The 12,598-nt window shown below is 41.4% G+C and overlaps 1 protein-coding gene across 1 annotated transcript; it reads right to left on the reverse strand.

The window, feature by feature from the left end:
• Positions 1–6,190: 6,190 nt before the first annotated feature.
• Positions 6,191–12,343, reverse strand: LOC106568177 (neuropeptide FF receptor 1). The gene is made up of 3 exons (XM_014138278.2): positions 11,950–12,343; positions 10,169–10,268; positions 6,191–9,723 (listed from the first exon to the last, which is right to left on the reverse strand). The coding sequence occupies exons 1-3, from the start codon at positions 12,308–12,310 to the stop codon at positions 8,766–8,768; spliced, it is 1,419 nt and encodes a 472-aa protein (XP_013993753.1). The 5' UTR covers positions 12,311–12,343; the 3' UTR covers positions 6,191–8,765.
• Between the last annotated feature and the right edge of the window lie 255 nt (positions 12,344–12,598).

A 12,598-nucleotide genomic window follows, 5' to 3' on the forward strand; every position in this document is an offset into this window, starting at 1 on the left:
TTATCCGAAACTGCAGCCCTGCGCACGTCGGAGAATTTGGAGAGAGCCCTAGGACGCGCTACCAACAGCAGGCTAATGGAAATGAAGGATGGACTTTTTCGACCGAAAATACATCTGTTGTGGACCTGGGATTCCTGGAAGTGCTTTCTGATGAAGACAACTAAAGGTAGGCGATTATTGACAATATTATACAAGATGAGATGTGACATGCGATTGTTCCAAGATGGCGCCGAGCTCGGTATATTAGCTCATTTTCTATTTAAAATCTGGTATGACAGGTGTTCTCAAGAGATATTCATCTATAAATGTTAGATTGACAATAGTAATTTAGGGAATTGTAGCACTGTTTCCCGGGACGCATTTGAGGGGAAAATAGTTAGTCAACGTCAGACGCCGATGTAAAATGCTGTTTTTATATATAAATATGACCTTTATTGAACAAAAGAATGCATGCATTGTGTAACATGATGTCCTAGGTGTGTCATCTGATGAAGTTTGTAAAAGGTTAGTGCTGCATTTAGCTGTTTTTTGGTTATTTGTGATGCAAGTGGTTGGTCGGAAAATGGCTATGTTGCTGCTTTTTACGATGGACTCATCTAACATAATCTAATGATTTGCTTTTCCTGTAAAACCTTTTTGAAATCGGACGACGTGGGTCGATTCAGGAGAGGTGTATCTATAAAACAAAAACAAAAAAGTATTAATTTTTTATTTTTTTTAATTATTATTTTTTTTAATGCTAATTGGCGATATGATTTTTCGCTGGATTTTGATCCCGCTGACGGGATGAGACGCTGAAGAGGTAGCAGGTTAGGATAACTAGCGTGGCAGGTAAGAATCATTAACATAGCAGGTTAGGATAACTAGCGTGGCAGGTTAGAATCATTATTAACATAGCAGGTTAGGATAACTAGCGTGGCAGGTTAGAATCATTAACATTACATTTTAGCAGATGCTCTTATCCAGAGCAACTTACAGTAGTGAATGCATGCATTTCATTTCATACATTTATTTTTTTTTCTTCCTACTGGCCCCCCGTGGGAATCGAACCCACAATCCTGGCGTTGCAAACACCATGCTCTACCAACTGAACCACAGAGTAACTTTACATCAAGAAACGCCTATATCAGAAAACGCCCTTAATTGCTGTCTGCAATTATACCCTTCTACTTGGAGGTGCTCAGAAATACAAAAAGTATGTTTGTATGGCTCTGAGGTCAAGCTGAGCATTGATATGGAGGAATTCTTTCACAGTGCTCCTCGCATGACTGTTAAGCTTCGCAATACTGACTGGCATGGTGGTTACGCTTTAGCAAAGGTTAGCAGTTATCTCCAACACTGACAATTTTTCAATCAGTTTGTCTCCTCTGAGGTTCGGAAAAATGTCATGACAACACGATGGGACAGAAATAGTTCATGATAAGCAAGTCGTCATCTATCTAACAAAACGGGACGATAATACAAGTGGCTGTACAAGTGCCTAAATAACAAGGGACAGAGACTTGTAGTCATTAAGTAATCAACAGTTTGATTTGATTTGTACAATCTTGGGCTATTGTTATTGTCTGAGTGGCCTCCAGATGGGTGGTTCAACTGTGTCACCCTGGCTGTAGTGATGTCATCAGGTGTGTTTGTCACATCCGAACTGTATGATGAATTCACAACAACTGCTATCATTACATTCTTTGTAGTGTTTCAAACATTTTGTATGATCTTTTATTTACTTTATTGTCTATAAACATTGACAGACTTTAAGTGCAATGTTTTTAACTATAAAAAAACGTAATGTACAGTATACATCATTGCACTACAACTTATTATCATTTTAATGAGTCTGGGCTGTCAGGCAGTTAGAAAACGGATCAAAGTCTGATTGTACTCTTCTCTTTTTTCTATTACACTGATTATACCCAATGATTTCTGCAACAAGTAGATTAATGAATATGTCTGTCATTAACCTATTTACAGCTATGTCATCAAATGACATGCGAGTGAAAAATGTATTAATCTCATTTTATATGAGAAGTGTGTTTTGAGGGGACAATTCGGCTTTTCCAATTATTTTGCAGTCTATACTGAGTATTCAAATCAAATCAAATCAAATGTATTTATATAGCCCTTCTTACATCAGCTGATATCTCAAAGTGCTGTACAGAAACCTAGCCTAAAACACCAAACAGCAAGTAATGCAGGTGTCGAAGCACGTATTGTCTCTGCATGGTAAGTCAGGACAGCCTCAGGGTCATTGGTCGTTCACTGTAGATGTAGCCCTTTTGCAGATCTTGAAATCTATTGACAGGCGCAAGTTTCAATAGAGGGTCTTGATTTTCAAGACCACTGAGCTGAATAACTTTGTTACAGCAGAACGTCGCCCATTTCAATACGTTTTGCAGTTGAACCAGAGACAGCAGATGTCATTGCTTCTCTGAATAAAAGAAAAAGCGGGTCAAAAAAAAAAGTTATTTGGTGAAGTTACATGACATGCAACTCTCTTTTCTATGTGCACAGACACAGGGATGCTGGCCCATGTTGACTCAGTGATTCTCAAAGTTGTGTCAAGTTGGCTGGATGTCCTTTGGGTGGTGGACCATTCTTGATACACATAGGAAACTTTTGAGCATGAAAAACCCAGCAGCGTTGCAGTTCTTGACACAAACCGGTGCGCCTGGCACCTACTACCGTACCCCGTTCAAAGGCACTTACACCCTCTGAATGGTACACATACACAATCCATGTCTCAAGGCACTTAAAAATCCTTCTTTAACCCGTCTCCTCCCCTTCATCAACCCTGATTGAAGTGGATTTAACAAGTGACATCAATAAGGGATCATAGCTTTAACCTGGATTCACCTGGTCAGTCTATGTCATGGAAAGAGCAGATGTTCTTAATGTTTTGTATTCTTAGTGTATGTACATTTCTCCTTGAATGACAGATTGCATACTTTAGTTTAAACACTGTGCTATAGTGGTAGTAGATTGGTAGAATCCATTATAATATAGCATCCCCCATAAATAAGCACTGTAGTCATTCTAAGTGATATAAACCAATCCAACATGTTTTCCATGGTTCTTCCATAATGCATGTGGTAAAGGATTGAACCATCTTCACACTCTCAGATGTAAAGGATTCTGTTTGTAGATGAAAGCCTCATAATTTTTTTATGAGCACATATTGTGACATAACAATAATATCCTATTAATAGTAGTTGTGTAAGTTCTGTTTTGATTCCTTTGATCCAATGCTGTTAATGGCTGGTTGAAGTGTTGCTATAGGTAATGACAAAAGTGTAGTTTTATTATTATGTAAGTGATTCATTTTCATAGTGGCTGGCTATTTTCCATTAGAGTACCATCTTTGGCAGGATTGCAGAGCATCCATTATCTAAAGTCACTTTGCTCTCTGCCTCTGTTTCTGTTATCCAATGCTGAATGCATATCCAAGGTGGTATGGTGGAAGTTCAGTTGTATGTATTGTGTTTAAAACCCTTTCAGAAACACATGGTCATGCGGACCTGGCATCTTTTCACTCCCTCCTCTCTACATTTTCGTCCTCTGTTTCTGCTGCTAAAGCCATTTTCTATCACTCTAAATTCCAAGCATCTGCCTCTAACCCTAGGAAGCTCTTTGCCACCTTCTCCTCCCTCCTGAATCCCCCTCCCCCCCTTCTGCCTCTCTGCGGATGACTTCGTCAACCATTTTGAAAAGAAGGTTGACAACATCCGATCCTCGTTTGTTAAGTCAAACGACACCGCTGGGCCTGCTCACATTGCCCTACCCTATGCTTTGACCTCTTTCTCCCCTCTCTCTCCAGATGAAATCTTGCGACTTGTGACGGCCGGCCGCCCAACAATTTCCTCCTTTTATTTATTTAATCTTTAAATTATGACTTCCTGTGATTGATTGAATGACCTTCTTGATCCAGAATGCCCTTCTTGATCCAAATCAGTCAGGTTTCTGGTCATTCAACTGAGACTGCTCTTCTCTGTGTCACGGAGGCTCTCCGCACTGCTAAAGCTAACTCTCTCTCCTCTGCTCTCATCCTTCTAGACCTATCTGCTGCCTTTGATACTGTGAACCATCAGATCCTCCTCTCCACCCTCTCCGAGTTGGGCATCTCCGGCGCGGCTCACTCTTGGATTGCGTCCTACCTGACAGGTCGCTCCTACCAGGTGGCGTGGCGAAAATCTGTCTCCGCACCACGTGCTCTCACCACTGGTGTCCCCCAGGGCTCAGTTCTAGGCCCTCTCCTATTCTCGCTATACACCAAGTCACTTGGCTTTGTCATATCCTCACATGGTCTCTCCTATCATTCCTACGCAGACGACACACAATTAATCTTCTCCTTTCCCCCTTCTGATAACCAGGTAGCGAATCGCATCTCTGCATGTCTGGCAGACATATCAGTGTGGATGATGGATCACCACCTCAAGCTGAACCTCGGCAAGACGGAGCTGCTCTTCCTCCCGGAGAAGGACTGCCCGTTCCATGATCTCGCCATCACGGTTGACAAATCCATTGTGTCCTCCTCCCAGAGTGCTAAGAGCCTTAGCGTGACCCTGGACAACACCCTGTCGTTCTCCGCTAACATCAAGGCGGTAACCCGATCCTGTAGGTTCATGCTCTACAACAATCGCAGAGTACGACCCTGCCTTACACAGGAAGCGGCGCAGGTCCTAATCCAGGCACTTGTCATCTCCCGTCTGGATTACTGCAACTCGCTGTTGGCTGGGCTCCCTGCCTGTGCCATTAAACCCCTACAACTCATCCAGAACGCCGCAGCCCGTCTGGTGTTCAACCTTCTCAAGTTCTCTCACGTCTCTCACGTCACCCCCCCCCCCACAAAAAATACCCCCCCCACAAAAAATACCCCCCCCCCACAAAAAAAAGATATAGATGTACTATTGTAAAGTGGTTGTTCCACTGGATATCATAAGGTGAATGCACCAATGTGTAAGTCACTCTGGATAAGAGCGTCTGCTAAATGACGTAATGATGTAAATGTCAACAAAAGTACATTTCAGTGAAATCATACATTTTGCTTTGTAACAAAACGAATGAATTTTATGACCATAATCTCTAGGGTCAAGAAATATGCTCTACTTCTACATAAAGGACTTCTCAGTTGTAACATTTCAATTCTTATTTTTTAACAGACCGCCATTAGCTAAATTTTGACTAAAAGGACTCACTTTGTTCAAAACTCCAAGGCCTGTATTACAAAGCTTTCTCTACCTTATTTCCCTCACATTACAACGTAAATTACCTCATATTACAACGTAAACTACCTCACATTACAACGTAAACTACCTCGCATTACAACGTAAACTACCGGCACAAATAGCATCTACTGGATCTAGGCCGCATGGCTATAGAGTCAACCAGACAAATTAAATCCACTCTGGACTGCCTCCTAAAAATGGAACATGTACCCCATTTAACGGTATCCTCAAGATCCCTTGTTATGTATTATGGTGATCAGGAGACAGTGGGAGGCCTGATGACATGGGAAGCATAGAGATACACAGTGTATCTCACCGCTAGCTTTTTATCATCTGCTGACTGGCAGCCAGTCACTATTAAAGTCCTACTCAGTCTCCTTTTCAGCTCACGTATTACCTGATTTCCTTAACAAAAGGCACATCTCAATAGGTGGCCCAGGTATCCCAGTGACATAGCACTTTTGTTCTCCATAGTACCTCTGAGGACTAAACACCTCCATCTGCAACTGGATCCTGGACTTCCTGATGGGCCGCCCCCAGGTGGGGGATTACATTAGATAGACATGATCAAAATGGTAAATCCCCTTAACAACTAATGTTTTTATCACTGATGACTACTGAAGTACAGATGGCTATCTTAATTTGATCACTATTGTTGCAGAGAATTTTCCCTGCACAGCAGGAAATGCAAACTTGTATTGTATTCAAGGTTTAAAAAGGCTTCTAAAATGTGTAATTTCCACTTAAAAATATCAGAGAAAAATGTCCATTAATTATAATCCACATAATAATTCACATGTCCTGTTGCTGAAGGATTATTTTCCTGCTGTGAGAAACTGGTAAAAAATTAAGATATTACACCTGTAGTGTTTTTTTTAATCCCAGTAACAAGACACAACATGGGGGTGTGCATGTTTTAGTGGAATTTATTCAAAGATAACGAGCAATTATGATACATTATTGATCAGGGGAGTTATTACCTTCTGTTTCTGATTTAGGGATTTGACTTGAAAAGGAACTAATTGGAGCTATCTCCATACCACATGCACTAACGAGCAATCAACAGGAAAATAACATTTGATGGGATGAATACGATGAGAGGATGGGGACTATTCTGAAACAAAAACATCCACATGCAGTACAGTCTGTCTTAGTATAGAAGAAAAGGGAGTAGTTTTTGTAATTTGGATATCTTCACTCAAATTTCCATCAAAGCTTCACCTGATAACACTTTATACAAGAAGACCATTTAACAACAATTTCCACTTAACAACCAAAGCAGGACCTAAGGACAATATCTAACATGACACAATTATTACAAATAGCTCGAAACTCTGTGAGGTGGATATCAGTCCTATTTAAACTGAAAGCTACGAAACATACTTATCTAGAACAGTCCATGGACAAACTGCAATCTGGTAATGCAAAAGTATTTCAAGATCACTTCTATACTATATACAACCACATCATTGTCTTGCACTATTTTAGGTTACACATTATTTGGATAGTACATTGGTAGATGCTTTACAGAATATCAGTACATTTCAACTAAGTACCTACTCACTCTAACCTTAACCCTTACACTTATTCTAAAACTAACACTAACTGTAACCTTACCTAGTAGCTGCTTATCAATAGATGGTCATATTATCAACAAACTATCTGTAGATGCTATCTGGACTATCCAAATAAGTGTGACCCTATTTTACTACTCCAATAGTTAAAGCAACATTCTGCAGAAGCTGCAAAAATAAATACACAAAAATATACTGACAATCACAAACACAGATAAATACGTTTTTCACATTGTAAACACAACACTTTGATCTGTATTCATACACAGTCCACACCAACATCAACCTGTTTATAATTCAAGTTTGCAAGCCACCTGTTAATGCAAGGGTTCTCAAACCTTTTGGGTCCGCGGACCCATTTTGTGATAGCAAATTCGTCAGGGACCCCTCATAATCAGAATACAACTCAAGTAAATAATTACTCTGACTTTGGCAGTGCATGGAAGAAAAAAAACAAGTCTCCGGCCCTGTAAAGGAACATTTTAAAGGCCCACCTCTTGACATTGTAGAGAACATTTAGCAGTTTTCAACAAATTTCCTGCAATTCTGCACATTTAGTCATGGGCAGAGAGATTTTTTGTTGCTGCAGCTTTAAAGCTAATATCCTGAAATTCTACACGTTGTCATGAGGCAGAGAGAAAACGTTGCAGTTTTAAAGCTTAAATTACAGTGCATTTATGTCCCCCCCAAAATTGGAGGACTACAAGAAGTATTGAGTTGAAAATGCTATAATTGGTGGAGTACAGTGGATACCAACATCCCTGTAAGCCTCCCCAGGCCTATGTTGCCCAGGGTTAAGAACCTAAATTGTAGATTCATAATGTTATTAAGAACATCAATTTTAGATTAATAATGCAACATTGTATAGTATTACACCCTCTAAACGTATTTCACGAATCCCTAAAATGTGTTTAATGTGTTGTTGTAGGTAATATTCATATACAAATCTATAAAATGCAAAACATTTGATCTGGTCGCGGACCCCCTGCAGTACCTCTGTGCACAGGAGGTTGGCGGCATCTTAATTGGGGAGGACGGGCTCATGGTAATGGCTGGAGCGGAATTGGTGGAATTGTATCAAATACATCAAACACATGGTTTCATATTTGGTTCACAACACATCAATATTCATGCAGTAAGTAACAGCAAACATTGTGAACAGAATTTGTATAGTTTAACTCAAAGAAATGTTGCTATCATGGAATGTCTTTTCTTGACCAGAAGAAATCAAACAACGTGCTATTTCCATGTGAAAATGTGATCTCCATTGTCTTTTTTTGTGGCCAACTCTTTCTTGGCTCTCTGGGGGAGTGTATTGGATATCAGCCATAAGGTCAACTCAAATGGGTAATGAATGTCAGTAATACCCAGTTAGTAGTAACATATGAATGTCCTCCTACATTACCTAAAGATTTCCCTAGACCATTATTTATCTAAGCAACTTGTAGCGAACAACTCTGTAGCTGGAGGAGAGTAAGCTGAGCTGGAGGAGAGTAAGCTGAGCTGGAGGACAGTAAGCTGAGCTGGAGGACAGTAAGCTGAGCTGGAGGACAGTAAGCTGAGCTGGAGGACAGTAAGCTGAGCTGGAGGGCAGTAAGCTGAGCTGGAGGACAGTAAGCTGAGCTGGAGGACAGTAAGCTGAGCTGGAGGACAGAAATGGAGGTGGTTCACTTTATTCTTCCCTCACATGTATTATATTATAATGGGTCTCTGGTCTCTGCTCCTATATAGGACACATCTAGCATTACAGTCAGGTGGAAAGAGCTCTTTCACAGTAAAATGTCATGACAATACCCTCTTATCTCCAACCTGTTCATTCTCCAACCTCACCATGTATACACCCCACTGTTGTTGTCCACCCCACTGTTGTCCACCCCACTGTTGTCCACCCCACTGTTGTTGTCCACCCCACTGTTGTTGTCCACCCCACTGTCGTTGTATACCCCACTGTTGTTGTCCACCCCACTGACTTTCAATGCTCCCACGCCTGACACACAGCAACCCCCATTGGAGAGAGTCCATCGACATCCTCCGCATGAACACCCCTTTTAATTGACACTCCACCGTTACTGTTACTTCCCTCTGCCCCTGAGCCCTGCCAGCCTCCCGCCTCGGCCGAGCACTCTGCCTTCCTCTGCTCCATCTCTAGACACACGCAGACCGTCAGGTCGCTGTCGGTGTGGATGCGGTTTCTCACCCCCCGGATAGTGAGAGGGTTGGCGCTGAGGGCTGTGTCCCGGGTGCTTCTGGCCTTGCAGCCCTGCTGATCCTTGCTCACCGCCTGCTCCTGAGGCACCACGCTGCAACAGGATCCAGAACGACAGGCAGCCTGGAAGCCCTTCTTAAAGTTTTCATTGAAGTAGCCATAGATGATGGGGTTGATGCTGGAGTTGGAGAAGGCCAGCCAGTGGGAGAAGGGGAAGATGTAGCCTGTCAGAAGGTCCAGCTGGTCCCCTTCAGGTCTGGCATAGTCTGTGAGTAGCATCAGGGTCCAGAGTGGCAGCCAGGACAGCATGAAGAGGAGAGCCACTATGATTAGCATTTTAACCACCTTGACCTTCCTCTGGGAGATAGGGGACTTGATATCTGGGTGCCCACTGCTGGACAGAACAGCTGTAGCAGAAAGTTTGGCTCCGATGCAGCCATACATGATCATGATAAGAGCTAAGGGCATCAGGTAGATGTGTGTGAACAGGACCATGGTGTAAACTTTCCTCATCTCAGGGTCAGGCCAGGTCTCATAGCAGTAGTAGAGAGGGTAGATTTTGTTGTCACTGGATACCATGAAGTGACCCTTCTCTTGATCCACCGTCAGCATCACAGCCGACGGAAGCATGATCACCAGTGCAAGAGCCCACACCAGCCCTATAGTTGCCTTAGCAACAAGAAGGGTTAGCTTGGGCTTAAAGGGGTAAACAATACAGCGGAATCTAATGGGAGAGAGAGAGAGAGAGATTAATTTCACTAAGGATTCTTTATACGCCACATACAGATGTAGGATCTTAATTTGATCACAATTTTGTTGCTGAGCAGGAAATGCAAACTTGTATGTATTCAAGGATTAAATGGCTTCTAAAGTTTGTAATTACTACTTTAAAATTTCAGACTTGATTTGCCCTAATGAAAAATGTATAAACAATTTTTTTTGTATAATTCATATTTCCTGTTGCTGCAGGATTATTTTTCTGCTGTAGCAAACCGGCTCAAATTAAGATCCTAAATCTGTAGATTAAACAATTTACTGTAAAACATGTAGTGTTTAACATGCATACATGAAAGCCTTTCTATACCCTTCCAATTCACATGTGCAGATACTAACAAGTACCCTGCATGCCTAAAGGAGACAATGGGGGAGGGAAGAGGTGGGGGACTTACCTGTCCACAGCGATGGCAACCAAGGTGAAGACAGATGCAGCCACTGATATCCCCTGTACCAGGCCACTTAACTTACACACTGCATTGCTAAAGGGCCAGCCTGCCAAACAACAATAGCAACAATAACACTTTATTGGTGAGCTGCCAGCCATGTCAATGAGAGTCAATAGCCATACTGTGAACGGGTGTTTTTGGCATTTATGGTACACATGAGTCAGTTTGGTACACGTGAGTTAGTTTGGTACGCGTGAGTTAGTTTGGTACACGTGAGTTAGTTTGGTACACGTGAGTTAGTTTGGTACATGTGAGTTAGTTTGGTACATGTGAGTTAGTTTGGTACACGTGAGTTAGTTTGGTACACGTGAGTTAGTTTGGTACACGTGAGTTAGTTTGGTACACGTGAGTTAGTTTGGTACATGTGAGTTAGCTTGGTACATGTGAGTTAGTTTGGTACACATGATTTGGTCATAAATAATAAACAACTTCAGGAGTACTGTACATTTAAAACCTGCATGAAAGATGCCAAAATACCTTTTTTCACAAGAGTGGATCAAGTATTTATACCTACCCAGCGTGAATATGTAGCCAACAAAAGGTGTGTTTTGAAAAGGTAATTACTGTAAGTTAAGACTTCCCGCCTAAGTGATTTTATGGCAATGATTATTTCACACTTTGTACATTTGGGGTTTTCTAAAAGCACTTTTACTGCCTGGACTCAACTAATGTCTGTATTGAAGAGATGAAGAGATTGTGAAGAACTGTCTAAAAATGTAAAGCTATTCATCAGGCTGTCAAATGAAAGACAGCTGCAATCATCATGTTCAGACCTACTATTTTTCTCTCAGTTCTGAACTATTCAAACATGAATCCGCAATATCCAATTAACATTTACATTTTTGTCATTTAGCAGATGCTCTTATCCAGAGTGATTTACAGTTAGTGCATTCATCTTAAGATAACTAGGTGGGACAACCACATAGCACAGTCATGGTAAGTACATTTTCCTCAATAAAGTAGCTATCAGCAAAGTCAGAGCTAGTAAGGTTGAAAAGAGTCATGTGCGAGTGTTAGTTCACCAAAGGCTTTTTAATTTTTTTTACAAGACAATGTTAAAAAGGCTTGCTATTAATAATAGTAAAAATGTAAATAATACAATTCAATAACAGGCTGGCGATCCAGCTTGTGAGATGTGTGAAGATTTATTACTGTGAGAATGAATTGAACTTGTCTAAACCATTGCAAAGCTGGCTAGGCTGGGGCATGTGCAACTTCAGACATATATATGACCCCTGCTGAAACAGAGTCATACAATACATGTGAATGACTACTGGGGGATAGCTAGAATTATGTTTCTTTCAAGGCACAAGATGGGCTTATCCTAATATTTGTCGTAATCAATAGCTAAAGGCAACTGGCAAATCAGTTATAGAAATAACTGTCTTTCTCTAAAGGTTGCATCATTCTTTTCATCAAAGCTAACAGCAATGAATACAGAGTATCGTGTTTTATTCATTTACGGAATCATTTAGCAGTAGGGTAAAACCAACTCAGTGGCTTTGTGGTTAGAGTTTCCGCCCTGAGATTGGAAGTTCATACCAAAAATACTCAAAAAATGGTAGGACACTATGCCTCTCTGCTTGACACTCAGCATTAATGAGATGGATTGGAGGTAGGGCCCTGCGATAGACTAGCCTCCTGTCCAGTGGGTGTACTTGTCTCTGTAGTGTGAGGCAGCTTGATGTACAAGAGAGAGGCCATTATTCTATAAGATATTACTGTACCTGTGATGAGGTTGTCCACCAGCGTAGTCGGGATGCAGAAGATGCCCACCAGCAGGTCACTGATAGCCAGGTTGAGAATGAAGAGGTTGGTGACTGTCCGCATGTGACGGTTCTTAACCACAATGAGGCACACCAGGCAATTACCCACCATGCATGGCATGAAGATGAACAGGTAGGCTAGGGTAAAGCTGGCTGCTATGGCCAGAGAGTGTTGGTAGTAAGGGGAGAGCTTGATGCTAGAGAAGGTGCAGCTGGAGTTGGTGTTGGTGCAGTGTGTCAGGTTAGTGAGATTTGTTGAGAGTATAAGTTCAGAGGTCATGTAAAGAGTAGTGGTCAATTGAAGTTCCAATGTGTCCTCCATCTTGAACTCCTCTTATTAGACCAGGAGAACAGTCAGGCTAAAAATACCCCAAAAAACAATAACATATTTATTACACAGGAGTAAATCATTACAAATATTTGCCGTCTTTAAAAAAAGCTACAACTTTTGTCACTTTGGTAAATTATATTTTTTGTTCACTTGTTTTATCGACTTCTGGTAGATATATATGGTTGTCCAGGTGATCAATTAAGAATGCAGTGTGTGGTTTAGGCCAATCCACTGTAGGACCTCAGGATCCTGGGAACAGTATGTTTCAGTAATCCACCA

This window comes from Salmo salar, chromosome ssa13 (genome assembly GCF_905237065.1).
Source record: "Salmo salar chromosome ssa13, Ssal_v3.1, whole genome shotgun sequence".
NCBI classification, from domain to species: domain Eukaryota; kingdom Metazoa; phylum Chordata; class Actinopteri; order Salmoniformes; family Salmonidae; genus Salmo; species Salmo salar.

Bases quoted from the DNA above. Each gene is read 5' to 3' on its own strand.
- LOC106568177 (XM_014138278.2), bottom strand. From the start codon at position 12,310: ATGGAGGACACATTGGAACTTCAATTGACCACTACTCTTTACATGACC. The intron at 10,269-11,949 runs GTACAGTAATAT...GTTGTTTGGCAG, and splicing joins GGTGGACAACCTCATCACAG to GCTGGCCCTTTAGCAATGCA. The intron at 9,724-10,168 runs GTAAGTCCCCCA...CTCTCCCATTAG, and splicing joins GTTGCCATCGCTGTGGACAG to ATTCCGCTGTATTGTTTACC.